Below are 16,399 nucleotides of genomic sequence, written 5' to 3'. Positions count from 1 at the left end.
TAAAAGTGGTCTTGGTTCTTTTTCTTTTCCCCCTGAATCTTGTGAAGAAGTTTGGATTTCTCAAAGCTGCTTGTTCTGTTGTTGCTGGGTTTGGTTTGGGGGTTGTTTTTTCTCCTGTTCCCTCGCTGTCTTCCAAAGGTTTCAATGTGCCACAGGAGACAACTTGAGCATGGAAAACTGTACCATCTGTTGGAACCGGCTGCTGCTGGGGGCAGCACTGAGCGGCGGAGCTGCTGCTACTGAGCACTTCTGCAGTGCACTCGGGTTTTAAGTAAACAACACATTTTGCTGCTCTGTGCGAGGCTGGTTTTGGTTCCTTGTATCCTCCCACATGTATTAACTCCTCACATACTCCTCCCTGCAGAATCACAGCCTCCATATCTGTAACTTGCAGCGCTCGGTGCACCAGCTCTTGCTTTGTCACAGACATGGGTTTGCTCCTGTTCTGCTCCATCACCATGTTGGCTTGATGAGATGGCAGCAGTATCCACCCCTGTGCTGTGTCTTGCTCTCAGGAATCTAGGCTTGGATTGCAGAAAGCCTTAAGTGCTGAAAAGAGCAAAAGTAGCTTTGTTCTACCTTCTTCTGCAACCTATTGAGAGCTGTGTGTAAGAGGCACTGTATTGACCAGTATAAGAGCCACACCAGAAAGGTCACTGAGTTCCAGGCAAGCCTTAAACTTTACCACTGTGGTTAAAACAAAGGATGTGCCTTGAGGTTTTTGATTCTGTGCTCTAGCAATGAGTGAGAGGTGTCCAACCAGCCCATGACAGAGGTGGAAAACAGCTTAAACAGAAGGAACAGGAGGAAAAATAAGGGAAAGGAGTCTGGTTTTTAAATGAGCATCTTACAAGAGCTGTGTCTGATCTATACACACACTGGAGGAAGACTGGAAGAGATCTCTGCGACAGCTTGCACCAGGGAAGGAAGAAGAGACAGCAAATTGAAGCACCTTGAATACCAAATGAGACATGGAAAACGTTCCGTATGGTGCGGGAGGTACCTAAGGCTGCATGATTCCTGCAGGAGCAATCCCATCCTCTCATTTGTAACCCATCTTTCCCTGTCGTCACGCTTGAAATCATGTTCAGTTGTAATTGGGTGCTGCAGGATTTAACCTGAGCCTTCCCGTGGTAAAATGAAATACGGCTGGAGAAATGCAGATGGAGGAATGTGCTCCCATAGGAAGGGGGGGTCTGCATTGTAGCGTGCAGATGCTCAACGCTTTCTGCTCCCTCTGAATAATGCAGCAAGCTTGCAGAGGAAGACAAGAATCAGCCTTTTATCCTTCCAGGGCTGCTCCCACCTTGTCCTGTGCCGGAGGAGGAGTGCCACCGTGCGGCAGATGGGCTTCACCGTGCCGGGGATGCTGCTTGGAGCTGGTGTAGCCTGCTTTGTTAATCCTTTAGGAACAAATTGTTTAGGGGTGAGGCCAGTCATATATATCAATCCTCTGTTTCCCCCCCCAGGGCTGTGATTGGTGTCACTGCAGCGGCACAGATGGGTTTTGGTGGGAGATTTCAGCGCTGTGTTTTGGCTTTCAAAAGCAGAATTCCTGGTGTATTAAAAAGCTCTTTTTCTTCTTTCCCCCTCACTGTCATCCCACCCTCCCTCCCCGGATCGCACCGGGCATGTTTCTATTTCTAGCAGCAGTAAATCAGTGCAGGTTACTAAAGGAGGAGGGGGAATATTCCCTCCTCTTCCTATAGAAATGGAAGAGCTGCTGTCACAGGAGCAGCACTACCCCTCGTGATGCTGCTGCTCAGACAGCCTCCTCTTACCCTTCATCTCTTCCATGCAGCTCATACACTGGTTTATGCCCTGCAGAACCAGTTCTTGCTGTGCAGCAATGAAGGGCTGATGGAGTCCTGCCTGCAGAGAGCACAGGGGAAGGCTGCTCCTCAGTGACTGCAGCTCCAGATGCTGACCCTGTTCATCTCAGGGAGTGGTTTGGGGTTGGGTTGTCATTGTTGAGGTTGGGTTTTTACACCAGCACAGCTTGGGCTGTTGGAGGAAGCATCTGCAGAAATGACTGTGAAAACAAAGGCACATGTGATGGTGCAGGATCATGTTGTTGTATGTTGTCTTAGCAGCAATGAATGGGTAAATGGGGCACAGAAATGACCAGAAAGTTGCTTTAGTTACAGTATTTTCTTGTCCCTCAGCCACTTGACTAGAGATGAAGCTTTATGTGATGCTGGTGCCTAATGAAAGCCCAAGCAAAAGCTGAGATGGAGAATTGGGTTTACCCCCTGGGGGATGATGCTCAAAATCAATGCTCTTAATTCCATGTATTTTAACTCATCCCAGCTTGTGTCCTGTACTTGCAATGTCCCTCTAATATTGGAAGTGGTGGCTCCAGGTATGCTCCAGGTATCCTCCATCAGGGCTCTTTGCTCAATGTGATACCAAATCTATGGATGCCTCTTGGTTTTCCAGCATCTAAGGGTTGTAGCTGGGACCTTGTTTGTTCAAGTTACTCCCTATTACCTTTTATATGGTAATAACAGTAGAGTTACATTCCCTGAAGGAGGGGTGGGCATGGCTGTGGGGGGAAGGAATGCTCCCCATTGTGTATTGGGGCTGGAGGGAAGGACTGCCCCATCCCTGGCACTGTTCAAGGCCAGGCTGGATGGGCCTTGGAGCAAGCTGCTCTAGTGGAAGGTGTCTCTGCCCATGGCTTAAAGGATGAGCTTTAAGGCCCCTTCCAACCCAAACCAGTCTGGGATCTATGACTTGGTTTCTGATAACAGCCCCATCCCACCATGGTGCAGAAGGCAAGTGATGCTGCTGGTTGCCAGTGCCATGCAGGGTGAGCTTGTTGCTGGCTGCATAATGGCTTTCCTAAAAGCTTTCTCATTGAATAATGGATGTCTCTAGGTCCTCAGGAGATGCTCTAATGGCAGAGCTGGTGGCACACGTTCACTTATTCCTGTGCTATTTTTAACTGAGGCTCTGAATCTCCTTGCACAAACAGTGTTGCTGGGAGTTCCTATGGGTGATGAGGGCCTGTCCCTGGAGGTGACACTGAATATCCACAGGGCACCAGAGCTGAGATGAAGCTACGTGTGCCTGCAGGGGCTCTGTGCTGGGAAGGGGCAGCGAGACAAGGGACCACGTCTGCTTAGGAGGGTTTTCCTTCTGGAGCCCCCATCCTTGCTGGGAAGCAGGAATGCAAGTGGAGGTTAAAGCATGTAGGAGATGAAAGGCAGAGGAAGAGCAGATGCTAAAAGATGGTGGCAGGGGAAGAAGGAGCAAGGCTGAGTGCAACAGAGACCAAGGACTGGGGGAAGCTGCAGTAGAGATGAGTCTACATGCAGATGCAGGTTGAAGAAAAGCTGAGGCTGAGCAGGAGTGGGAGGATGAGAAGGAATTGAGGCTGGGATGCATGGAGGCCAGGCTGGCTTCTGGGGCTGAAAGGCTTTCAGAGGTGTAGAGGAATTGGGATGCTGATGATGCTGCAGTATTTAGGGCCATAGTGTTGGAGATCTGAGAGCTGAGGCTGCCGGCAGGAGGCTGCAGGACCAGAGGCCATAGAAACAGATGCCTTGAGACCAGGTGGTTATGTGAGAGGAGATGCCAAGAGGGAGTGGGAGGCCATGAAGGGCCTTCAGGTTTAGAGGGTGTGAGTCCCATGAGTGAGGGTAGGAGGTGGAAGCTGTTGCTATAGTCTGCCAGCAGCTTGCTTATGATCGGGGTCTGCATTATGTTCTCTGCACACATGGGTTAGCCCCATTGCACTGTGGGCCAATGCCTTTCAGGGCTCACCCATCACATTCAGGAGACCCATCTGAGTAAAACATGGTTGCAGGTTTGACAGGGCTCAAACACAGCACGATACAGAACTCATCCCTTGTGCTACATGGGATAAGGACTGTGCTGAGCAGAGGGAAGAGGTGAAAAGCAATGCACAAAGACACCAAGACACCAATGACAAAGACACCAAGAGAATGACCAGACTGGTTCCTGGAGCATTTTGCCTCATGGATCCACTGTTGGACCAACACGTGGCCTCTTAAACCTCACCTTAAACCACCTTCTGCTCTCTCTTGTTTAGTGGGTTTCTTGTGGTCCTAAGACCTTTCTGCTTTGTGACCAGACATTGCTGATGGCACTGGCTTTGTGATAGTGCCTTCCTTTGTCATGCTGCTTTCTTTAGTGGTAAGAAAATGCTGACATTTAAACAAATGCATAATATGAAGGGAACGGGTCCCTATGACTTCAATCTGCTCATGCTTTCTCCAGCTGTCCATTTTCCAGCCCTGATTTGTGCATATATTGGCTCATGTTTATTCTCCCAAGCTGGAAGCTCTGGTTTTAGACAGTTGGAGGGGATGAGCTCCTACCAGGGGTGATTTCTCACCAAGCAAAACATTCCTATGCTCTTTAGTGAGAATGAGAACTTCAAGTTACATATGGAAGCAAATGGTTTTCCACAATAGCTTCCAAAGCCAGGTCGAATAGAGCCTTCCCTCAAAGCAGCTCTATCTGCAGCTGGTTCATCTCTTTTACCAGCTACTTTGAGTAACCCAAAGCAGACAGACACAAATCCAGTCTTTTGGAAAGTTCTCAGCCTTGGATGAGTTTTCCTGTTAAACACAATTCCATCAGGGATTTGGTGCCTGTCCATTGGAGCATCGTGTCCTGTTGTGAGGTAAAGCCTCCCCATAACCCATGGTCTGTCCTCCCCTCCCAAGCAGTGTTGAAGGGGTGGCAGTGGAGTTTCAATGTTGTGTCTTAGCAAATACAGTGTCCTGGAAAGAAACTCCAAGTGAGAAAACCACTCTTGAGACCATGGCAATGGCATTCCATGGGCTTTATAACTTCCATGAGTGACTTATTGGGCTTGAATCCATGTTTGAGGTGCTTACAGCTCTGCTTGCAATCGCTCCTGTTGCCCAGTAGAGTTCTCAGGCAGGGAAAGGTGTGAGTTCCATGGGGACATCACAATCTGACCCTGACCCTTTGCAGAGACAAAGGGATGCTGATGGTGGAACCAGGATGTAAAGCCCCAATGAGCCATCACTCCCAATGGATGGGCTGCGTGGAGGAGTCTGCAGAGGTCAAGTCAGAGGATGCTAAATGGGAAAAGTCTTCTTTCACTGGGAATATATAAGGAGAATTCCTGAGTGGAAGACAGCACTGTCTGTAACCTACAGCCCTTGGGAAGAGGCAGTGCCAGTCCTGGAAGAAGAGTCATTGGGAATAGGGGGTGAAGCAGCTGTGGAGCATCCCTCCTTCCTGACCCAGTGCAGGAGCATCCACTATGGGCATCACACCATGGGTGTCTTCTCTTGCGAAGGAGAACATATGATTTTGAAGTGGCCATCGTCAGGGCTGGGAATGGCCCCAGCGCTTCCCATGCTGCAGATCCCGCTGTGAGAGGGAGCAGCTCTTTCCCCAGTGTGACAGGAGGTGCTGGGACATGATCTGGTCTCTTGGACAGCGGAGCCTTGTCCAGGGAAGCAGAAGCCACAGGTTTCCACTGGCTCCGGGACCCTGCTGCCGGTGGATCCATCACCAACGCTGCCTGCTTCCACCAGGTGATCTGCAAATGGATTAGATTAAAGGGGTTTAGGAGCACCTTTTCCCTATGGAATGCTCTGCTACAATAGAGATGCTCCTGGGGCTGGGAAGGACATTCACCTCCCACTGCTCTGATAAAGCCCACAGTGCCTGTAATGCATCACCCCCATGCCCACACCTACTCCTGCCACCTGGATAATTCCTGGGAATTGGGAAGTGCCTTGAACAAGGAAGCTGCAGGTTCAGCATTAAGCATTTGTGGTGTTTATAACATATGTAAATTGTGTGTTCATTAAAAGCTGCTTTTGTAGCACATGCAGATGCAACAGTGAGAGGTGCTGGAGCTCCAGCAATGGGACAGGCTGGCTCCAGGAACCCACCATGCTCTGTGAGCTGGTCAAAGGACTGCTCCATCCTCTGGGATATGATAAGGAGCATGGAAAAGCACCCAGTCAATCTCTTTGAACCTGGGGCTTCCCTTAGGAGTGAATGCTCAGTGCCAGCGTGTCCTTTGACCAGATCAGACAGGAATGGCTTGAACTGCAGTTCTGCTGCAGGGGAGGCTCCAAGCAACACAACAGCTCCAGGGCTTCTTCTCTGTGGTTTCTGACATCCAACAGGCCTGGCTTTGGGCTGTATGTGGGTGAACATGGGGTGTGTGTGCAGACATGGGTGAGGAGACAAATCCTTTTTGTACAGGCAGGGGAGAAGAGGAGGAGGGAGAATAAAAACATCTCTCGTTTTGATGTTGTGGCTGCTCCATCCCTGCATTGCTCAAGGCCTGCTTGGAGCAACCTGCTCTAGTGGAAGGGGGCTGGAAATAGATGGGTTTTAAGGTCCCTTCCAACCCAAACCACTTTGTGATTCCATGTTTTACTCCCCATTACCCTTTCCCTATCTCTCCCATGCAGAGCCTGCCCCCCGCTGTGCACTCCCCATCCTCTCCCATTGCCCGCAGTGCATCCCACACTCACCTTTGGAGCAGTCCTCCGTGCGGCGGCAGGTCCCGGTGCTGTCCTGGCAGGAGCCTCCCTCTCCCTTCCTCCGCAGGTGGCTCCAGCCCAGGAGCAGGGAGCAGAGCAGGGCACAGAGGCAGAGCCCCAGCAGCAGGTACAGCACCAGCCACGGCTCCTGCTCCCCATATGTCTTCTGCTCTGGTGCTGAGGCCGGCACTGGGGTGGCCCCCAGGGCACCCGCTGTGGGCCAGGCAGAGATGGGTGAGCTGAGATAACCCTCCAGGTCCATGCTTCCTGCTATGGGCTTTCCAATAGGGAAAGTGCCCATAGAGGCACGCAGCTGCCTCCATTCGCTCCCATTCTTATGGCGAGGTAAAGGAGATCCCTACCCACACCCTATTCTCACCCTCTCTCCTCCAGTGACCATGTCTCAACACCATTGTGGGACTTTAGGAATGCAAGGACTATAACCCATCCCCTCCCCAAGGGCTGGAGGCAGCTCAGCAAGTGGCAAACACGGTTGCTGGTCCTGCCCCTGGCTCGAAAAGCCCAAGGATGGGTCTATAAAAACACTCTGTATGATGAGGGAATGGGATGCAGTGAAACAGCAGCACACAAACACATCCCCCCAGGGTGAAGAGAGGGGGATTTGCTGCCCCTTCCCTGCCTTCAATCCCATAACCTGGCTCCTCTTCCAGCCCAGCTCCAGGGATCCGTGCCCCACATCCCCTGCCTGCACTTCCCTACCTTCGCAGGATGGGATGCACTGCTTGGGATGCTGCCCACAGACTGTGCTGCAGTTGATGCAGTTTTTCAGGAGCCTGTCATAGTAGAAGCCGGGTTTCTTGTTGCACTCCATGGACTCTGCACAGGGGAGGAAGCAAACATGGAATCCTGAGCACATCCTCCTCCTCCTCCCCTGCTTTGTGAGCATGAGGCTCCCAAACCACCCCCGAGGCTTGGATTAATGTGAGGATGAGCCTGGGGCAGCTCTGAGCAAGCTCTGATGGGTGCTGCTGGTGTTGACAGCAGCTCCAGGGCTCACAGGGGACATATCTATGGTGCTTTGGGCTGTATAATGGATGCTGGGGTGATGCAGCTGCATGGGAAGGGGATGGGATGCAGCCATGGAGCTGTACTCACCTGCAGCACACAGCTCCTGCTTGCTCCTCTCAGACCTGGCTCAGCATCTCCTATCCTCACTGAGGAGATGTGATTTGTCACACGCATAGGGCTGGTCCCTGTGTCCTAGGACAGGGTGCAGCAGTCCCACACTGTGTCTGGCTGGGTTGGGGCCATGCACAGGGGTGTGCTCAGGGTTTGGGTTCAAAGTGCATCTGTCCTGTCTCTTCCTCCCTCCCTGTTATCATTACACCTTGGTGCCTGCCCCAGCACAGCTTTGCAGACCTACAGCTTGGGTTTATCCCTATCCACATCAGCTCAGGTTGCTGTGTCTTGAGGCCATAGAATGGCTTGGGTTGGATCATCTAGTTCACAGTCATTTAGCTCATTTGGGTTCATGAGCATCTAGTTCCAAGCCCTAAAGAGGTGTGCAATGTCCCTGATGGGGAGGATACAGGTGTTAATGCAGCTCTCAAAAGACTCCCTGTGACCCCAGTAAGGAGCAGCACAGTGACAGGACCAACCTGAAGCCTGTGCTGTTGTGTTCCCATCACTGGGAACCTGTCAAACCCCAGCAGTTCGGGCTCAAGGCTCCATTGAGCCGAGCTCAGAGCCTGCCCCATGGTTCACCCCAGGGCCACATCCCCAATCCCATCCCGTATCCCTGCCCCGCACTCACCGCACAGAGCCTTGCACCTCCTCACCGCAGGGCGCCCGCACACGAGGCTGCAGGGGATGCACTGGCAGACCAGTGTGTCCCAGTACTGCTGATCCGTGCAGTTGTTCATGGCATCCCCCCCGGAGCGCAGCCCATCCATGGCTGTGCAATGAGAGGCACGTAGGTAAGTGTGGGGTGATCACGGTGGTGCTGTTCTCATCCCATCGCAGGGACCCACACTTTGGGGTCTCGCACCCCAAAGTGCACCTCAGGCTTTGCAAGTGATAGCCCTGGGTGCACTCATCCTATGCCAGCCCCAGGGACATGCAGGGAGAGTACAGGGGCTGTGTCCTGAGGGTCTAGGGATGGATGCATCTGTCTGGGAGAGTAATGGGGTGGGATCTGCTCCTCTTTACCTGCTCCCCTGCCAGCACTGGGATGATCACTGGGAATGAGGGGCCTAATATATGGGCCTATGTCCCTAACCCTGGGACAAGGTTTGCTTCTGGAAACTTCTGCATCCCTCTATGGTGTCAGGGTGATTTGTGTCATCCCCTGTGTCATTTCTGCCACCTCTCGCTGGTGTTCTGGCCTCATAATGAAACCCCTTTCTGATGTGTCAAACTCCCCAGAGCAGGAGGGATGTGTCTCTCTGACAGCTGTCAGACCTGCTTTAACCACCACCAACTGCACTGCGAGACAGGGACAAACCCTTGTCCCTATGAGGAGCCCTCGTCCCCGTGCCCATGTGGGCTGAGTGCGATGCCAAAGGCACAGGAGAGGAGCAAACCCCAACCAACAGCTTCCACATTGAAGAATCCTTTTCCTATTAAGCATTTACCCATTGGCAGCTGCAGTATCTGCACAGCCCCATCCTTGGGTGCTGCTTCTGTCTGTGCGAGGCCTCATCTCTACCACTGCAGGTAGAGCATCAGTGCTGGTCCCTGCTGATCCCAGCTGCTCAGGGGTCCTGCTGCCATGCATGGGGTCTGTGGCAAGCACAGCCAAGCAGCTTCAGGAAGCCCTAACCCAGTGGTGATGTGGGTCACCACATCCCTGCTGGGAGCTGCAGCTGTTTCCTGCTGGTGTGGATGATGCTGGTGCTGATGGGGACCAGAAGGTTTCAGGCTCCCCCAGCAGCACAGCAGGGTGCTGGCACCACTGCCTTTGATGGGTACATGGAGAAGCCTCCATGCTCTGATGGGGATCAATCCTGTATTGGGAGCACACAGCATGTCCCTCTGTCCTGCATAGCACCTTCCTTGTGCAGGGGCTGAGGATGTGCTTCCTCCATTGCCTGCTGTGCACTGGCTCCTATCCATGGCAGCACCTCACATCCTCAGGGATAAATCCGGAATGCCGCCTTACAGTCCCAGTTGTTCAATCAACACTGCTATAACAGCCACTCATTGCTTTCTATAGAGCTCACTGAAGACATCCCCAGGGCAGTGACCGGTGCTCTCCTCAGTGCTCTTTGATGATGCTTTGTACCCAAGGAGAAGAATGAGAAGCCCCCGTGGATGGCAGCAAGCCCTGGGTGAGCCCATCCTCAATCTACAGTGGGGTTTCACATGGGATAAGGGAGATCTAAGGCTGTGTCTAAGCTGTGGGGCTGCAGATGGGCAGCTCCTTCCCTGTTGCTGCTCCAAGTTTATATCCAAGGTGGTTTATGGCCCCATATAAGGAATTCCTGCTCAATGGCTGAGCTCCCTTCCCCAGGAGCCTCAAGGTACCTGTGGTGATCCCAGTATGGAGTAGCCGGGCTTTGTAGCCATGTATGTTCCAGCAGAGCTGGGTGCCTCTCCCCTCTACTTCTGCCCCCCAAACTCCCCTATGGACCCCCATCCAAAGCATTAAGCACCCATTCCACCCCCAGCCCCATGGCACTCACTGCCTTCAGCAGTGGACACCCCCTGCTCCCCACCAGCACCAAGGCCACCATGTCCCCTCTCCCCCATGTCCCCATGCAGCCCCTCCATAGGATAACTCACGTCTGTGGGTGTCTAATCCCCCTCGGCTCCTGCCATGGCACTGGGAGCTCCAGCCCCGAGCCCCTGCGTCGCTCGAGAGGTTTATTATTAGAGGTTGATTTGGTTAATGCCTGGGCCATGCGTTTCCGGGGGGGTTCCCCTTATCCCTTCCATGCAAATGGGCTGCACGCACAGTGCCTCGCATTGGGTGTCCAGGTACCCCATTGGGGGGTGTCACTGAGGGTCCTGAGCCATGCAGAGGGGCTCGAGGGGATGAGGGATCTGTCCTTGTGGTGCTTGGCTGCAGTGGGGTGGTTTATTCTGTAGAGGGGGGAGCTGCCTGGCTCGGGGGAGCTGGGGGGGACCCTGTGGGTTATTGCTTCATGACAAGGAGCAGCTATGCCAGAGCAATGGGGCTTCATCAGGGACTGCAGTGATAGGACAAGGGGTAATGGGTTCAAACTGAAACAGGGGAGGTTTAGATTGGATATAAGGAAGAAGTTCTTTACTGTGAGGGTGCTGAGGCACTGGAATGGGTTGCCCAGGGAAGCTGTGAATGCTCCATCCCTGGCAGTGTTCAAGGCCAGGTTGGATGAAGCCTTGGGTGCCATGGTTTAGTGTGAGGTGTCTCTGCCCATGGCAGGGGTTGGAACTAGATGATCTTAAGGTCCTTTCCAACCCAAACCATTCTATGACTCTCTGCCATGCAGTCACAGGCAGTTCTGTGCTCTGTCATGGCACAGAACCCCATGAGCATCCCATTGATGGCTCAGTGCTGGTCATCCTCTCCTACTTACAGCTCACCCTGCCTCCGGTCAGGACCAAGCATCTCCTTGTGCACCCATCCTTTCCCTGTCCACAGCGGGTGGTCAGCCCATGCCACTGGCTCATCTAATGGCACATAAAGCATCTCATGGGCCTCAATAAGACACTTTAAACACTGCTTTTCCCTAGTGCATCCATGTCTCGGAGGCAGGGGGGTGCAGGAGGCTGTGCTGCTCCATCCTGGCTGCAGGCAGTGGAGGTGGATGAAGCGTTAATGGCACAGCTTGGTTTCCACAGTGTATTTATAGATCCCACCTCACCCTGCAGGAGGAATGGACGTGATCAGCAAAGGAGCAGCCGGACACATTCCTTTCTGGAGGTTGTTCCCTTTCCTGCTGTCTGGGGCACTGGGAAGGAGTGGTTGGTGCTGGGAGCAGGGCAGGACAGTGACTCAGCTCAGGAGCAGCCCAAGGAGGAAGGAAGGAGCAAATACCTGTTACTTTCTATCAGCATCAGTGGGGCAGAGTCAGGGGTTTCCCATTCAGTTCAGAAACTCCTACTTTGGGCCCATCCAGGGGATCTGCAGCTGAGAGACCAAGAGGATGCGATGAGTCCATGGCAAGGATACTGGAGCCTGAACCGGCTCCCATGGAGCAAAGCTCAAAGTGGATAAACCCAACACTTATAGCTGCTCAGCTCCATGGTCACCGGATGTGGCCCATCGTGTCCCAGCTCCCATGGGAAGGAAGGAACCAGCACTGGCATCATCCCATGGACACGGGTTGGGAGAGGAGGCACAGCATGGCCACAGGGATGCTGCAGCACTGATGCTGTGCTGTGTGTTGTGACTCTGCACATGCATCTGATGCGAAGGATGGGATCAAGGCTTGAAGTTCCCACTGGGAAAACCTATGGAGGATGTCAGGAGGGAGCAGGAAGCAGAGACACGTCTGGGAATGGAGTTTGGGGAGGAGAAGACACCTTTGACCACCCATAGCCAGTCCATGGACGGCTTCATCCCTACTGCTGTGCCATGGGCAGCAATGGGGACCATGCCCTTGGCATCGCCTGTGCTGCTGCACTGAGAGCCCCAGGCTGCGGCTCTCGGGGTTTTGCCTCTGTAAATAGCATGGGGCCACTTGCAGTTTCCACCCCAGTGTACAGCGAGGGGGAAGTGAGAAGCACTTGGGGGTGGTTTGTCCCCCCTCGCTGAGCACAGCACAGAGGCTGACTGCAGCCTTGTCATGCTTGCTCTGTGCTGGGCACCCCAGAGGCATCACCCCCTCTTCCAGCCTCCGAGGGCAGTGTGGGACACTGTGGTAGCTGCCATCCTGCCCTGCCTGCGGTCATCCCTGTGCTCTGGGACACAGGCAGGGATTGGGCAGCGCCATCCAAGTGGAACCCATCCTTTGCTGCATGCTGCTGGTGGGGCAGCCTCCATCAGCAGCTCCCCAGCACAGTGCATCCCTCTGCATGACTTTGCATCCCCTCTCATTCCCACTGCATCCCCAATATGGTTTTGCATCCTTCAGCTCCCATCTGCCGTGGTCTATTTGGGGTGATGGAGTCTGGTTTTGTCCTGACAGTTGAATCTTTTCCTTTCCTGGTCTCTTTCCCCAGTAGCATTGGTGCAATGAGAGCTGCAGGTACCACACAGACAGGATGGACGATGTCTGCCTCCAAACAGCCTTTTGGGGATGCTTTGCTGGGATATTTTCCTCCCAACCTCTCCTTTTGCAGTCCCTGTGCTCAGGCAAGGTTGAGCTCTGACCAAGGCACACGTGCTCCCTTCGGGACCTGAAAGAAGGGGCCAGGGAGAGGGGAAGAGGAAGAGGAGTCATTTTGGGTCGAAACCAGTGACCGAGCACAGATGTCTCCGGGGTGGCTGCTGAGGACCCGTTTCCTTCACCCTATTCCCTGCAGACAGATGCTCTCGGAGGTGCTGGGGTCAGGATGTGCCCATCCCTATGCACTGCCTGGTGCCCTCTGTGTCCTGCCACCATCACCAGTTCATTATGGTCAGAGCTGCTGCATGGCCGAAGCCTCAGGGTTGCTGGTGCACAGCACCCGCTGGCGCTGCCTGGTTTCAATGCATGGTGGCACATAGGGTGTCTGTGCAGGACCTGCACCCATACGTGCCTGCAGAGCCTTGGCCATCCCATTCCTAAAGCCCCACATTGTGCTTGTGGCCACGTCTCAAGCATCCCCGGCTGCCCACAGCCCATCCATAAGCTAAGGGCAGTGATGATCTGGGGGTGCTTGGAGAGCCTCGGGGTGCAGCTCCAGCTCCCCACAGCCCCGTGGTCCCATCCTGCGCCTGGGTGCTGGGTGCGCTCTGGTTGTGTGGGTCTCTCTCCAGGAGATGGCACCCTTGGCTAGCGGGCTGCATCCGGACATCCTCCAGCCCTGTGCCAAGCTGGGTGCTGCCTCCGTGTGCAAAGCGGGGTTCGGATGCCCCCCATCCACCCCACATGGCTCCATTCCCCCCTTTTGCACCACGGCCTCATCCTGCCACCGCCTCGCGGTCTGCAGTGGGGCATCATCCTAAGGATGCTCAGCACCCACCAGGCAATCCTGTACCATGGGGTCTGTCCTCTCACAGTGGTTGTGGCAGGGGATACAGGGAGCTATGGGGTGATCCAGGCTCCAGAGGTGCCCGTGAGCATCTTTAGGCAGGAGCTACTTGCCAAACCCTGGCACATATGAGAAGAGGGAAGTGTTACCATAAACCAGGATGTGTTCAGAGCCAGCTCCCCAAACCTGGTACCCAGCTGGAGACCAAGGACCTGGAATGGGAACAGACCCGGCTTGGCTGAGGATTGGCATGGAAACAAGGATAAAACCCTATCAGTGCAGAGCAGAGAAGCAGGGAAAAGGCAACTTCAGTGCCAGGGATCAGGGTAACCTGAACGGGACCAAGGCCCCATTCCCAGCTCCAGTATCCCTGGATTCACTCAGGATAAGGGTGTTTCTATCAGGACCCTCCAGGAAGGGGTTTGGAGTCTGTTGGGATGAGCTGTTGATCCTTAACACTGTGGATAAAAGGGCTAAAAAGGGGGAATCACAGACCAGGAAGGTGATGGCAGTCGCAGTGCATATTATGGGATGGGTAACTGGGGATAGTGCCAGCCAAAAATGAAGCTGCAAGTGTAATGCAGGTGGTTGGGGGGCTTCATGGATGGCAGCTCTGGTGCCTGGTGATAGGCTGGGTGATGGAGCCTCTTGTGTTGCTGCATTAGGATGGGTACTCCACCAAAACCCATTGAAAGGGGTTGGTTTATGGCCATGGGATGTGCTCATTGGTGTGGGATGGAGGCAGTGGAGACCAGAGGCTGCGGCCGCACAGGGAAAGGGGATGGGGGAAACTGGGGCTGGGACAGGGATTTCAGCAGTGATGCTGAGGGTGGGAGGCAGCAGAATGGGATGGGCTGGGCTGGACTGGGCTGAACTGGGCTAAACAGGGTTCAATTGGGCTAAACTGGGCTGAATTGGAATAAACTTGGCTGAGCTATGATGGGTTGGGCTAAATCAGGCTGAACTGGTCTGAACTGGTCTAAACTGCTCTGAACTGGACAAAATTGGGCTGGACTGGTCTGAAATGGTCTAAAGTAGGCTGAACAGAGCTGAACTGAGCTGAACCAGGCTAAACTGGGCAGGGCAGGGCTAAAGTGGGCTGTAATGGTCTGAAGTGGGCTCAACAGGGCTGAATTGATTTAAACTGGGCAAGGCTGGGCTTGGCTGAGCTAAACTGGGCTGGACTGGTTTAAACTGGGCTATAATGGGCTAAACTGGTCCATACTATGTTGAGCTGGGTTACATTGGTCTGAACTAGGCTAAACTGGATTTAACTGAGCTAAACCGGGCTTAACTGGGCTGAAGTGGGCTAAGCCAGGCTGGACTGAGCTAAACTGGTCTGAACTGAGCTAAAATGGGCTGAACTGGACTACATCAGGCTGGACTGGTCTGAAATGGGCTAAAGTTGGCTGAAAGGGCTAAACTGGGCTGGGCAGGGCTAAAATAGGCTAAACTGGGATGGAGTGGTCTGAACTGGGCTGAACAGAGCTGAACTGGTCTAAACTGGGGTGGACTTGTCAAAACTGGGCTATACTGGGCTAAAGTGGTCCAAACTATGCTGAGTTGGGTTACATTGGTCTGAACTGGTCTGAACTGGGCTAAGCCAGGCTGAACTGAGCTAAACTAGTCTGGGCTGGACTGGTCTGAACTGGGCTAAACCGGGCTAAACTGGTCTGGACTGGTCTGAACAGAGTTAAACTGGTCTGAACTAGGCTATGCCAGGCTGAACTGGGCTGAACTAGGCTAGTCTGAGTAAACTGGGCTGGGCTAAACTGGTCTGAACTGGGCTAAACTGGGCTAAACTGGTCTGAACTGGGCTAAACTGGTCTGAAGGGCGCTAAAGGGTGCTGAGCTTTGCTGAACTAAACTGTATTCTCTTTTCCATGCTGTGCAGGCAGATCGTTGTTAAACCCGGATGTTTCTGAGCCATCTTTCCCAAGGTGGGAATCCTGTTGTGCTGAATGGCTGTGTTTGGGGCTGGGGGGGCAGTTGTAAGCAGAAGGCTCCTCAGGAGGCAGGAGGATGTTGTTTGAAACCCGTGTTTGCCAGAGCAGAATTCCCTTGTCCAGCAATTCCCAAATTAAAGAGCCCGAATTCCATCAAACACAAACTCCTCTCCCAGGGATGCTGCTACCACCGGTGTGGGACTTGCTACGAAGAGCGCCCCCGTCTGGTGGGTGATGGTAACAGCAGCCGGGGCATGGGCTCCTTGCCACCGAGCGGCCGCAGGGAGCACGGGTGCCTCCGATGGGATGGATGGATGGGAAGGGGGACACGATCCCGGCTGCATCCCGGGATAGCAGCCCCGTCCCACTGCCCCTGACCCCCTCCGTGCCCCGGTTCTACCCCGAGCCGAGCGGTGCTGAAGGGACAGCTCCGCAGGGATGGGCAGGATCGGGCTGGGACCCACCAGGAACAGGGAATAGTCAGGGCATGGACATACATATTCCCTCATGTTCCCTTCTCTTTCTGCTCTCCTGTGGTTCCCTGGATTCCTGACTCATCCAGTATGAATCATAGGGTGGTTTGGGTTGGAAGGGACCTTAAGCCCATCCAGTTCCAACCCCTTGCCATGGGCAAGGGACACCTTCCTCTAGAGCAGCTTGCTCCAAGCCTCATCCAACCTGGCCTTGAGCCCTTTTGTGAAGCTGAGTTTGGGGTAAAATCAAAGAGCTTAGGGCAATAAAGGCGAGATAGATTGAATGTGTGTTATCGTTGCACCACAGCATGGTATACACCGTGTTTATAGGCACTCTGCTGTATCCCAGTGAGGTATTTTGAAGGGAATATAGGGAAACTGTTGTCCTCTATCCTACCTGCATGTTGCC

The 16,399-nt window shown here is 53.7% G+C and overlaps 1 protein-coding gene across 1 annotated transcript; it reads right to left on the bottom strand.

Moving 5' to 3' along the window:
- Nucleotides 1-5,191: 5,191 nt before the first annotated feature.
- TNFRSF13B (TNF receptor superfamily member 13B) lies at nt 5,192-10,457 on the bottom strand. Its single transcript, XM_034065346.1, is given in 7 exon segments — nt 5,192-5,548; nt 6,501-6,722; nt 7,230-7,346; nt 8,284-8,424; nt 9,821-9,849; nt 10,254-10,384; nt 10,386-10,457. Coding segments are annotated over 7 exon segments (987 nt in total). The 3' UTR covers nt 5,192-5,273.
- Between the last annotated feature and the right edge of the window lie 5,942 nt (nt 10,458-16,399).

Source organism: Melopsittacus undulatus, chromosome 8 (assembly GCF_012275295.1).
Source record: "Melopsittacus undulatus isolate bMelUnd1 chromosome 8, bMelUnd1.mat.Z, whole genome shotgun sequence".
In the NCBI taxonomy this organism is placed as follows: Eukaryota; Metazoa; Chordata; class Aves; order Psittaciformes; family Psittaculidae; genus Melopsittacus; species Melopsittacus undulatus.
The sequence above is the reverse complement of the archived record's forward strand: the minus strand, read 5'-3'. Positions and strand labels throughout refer to the sequence as shown.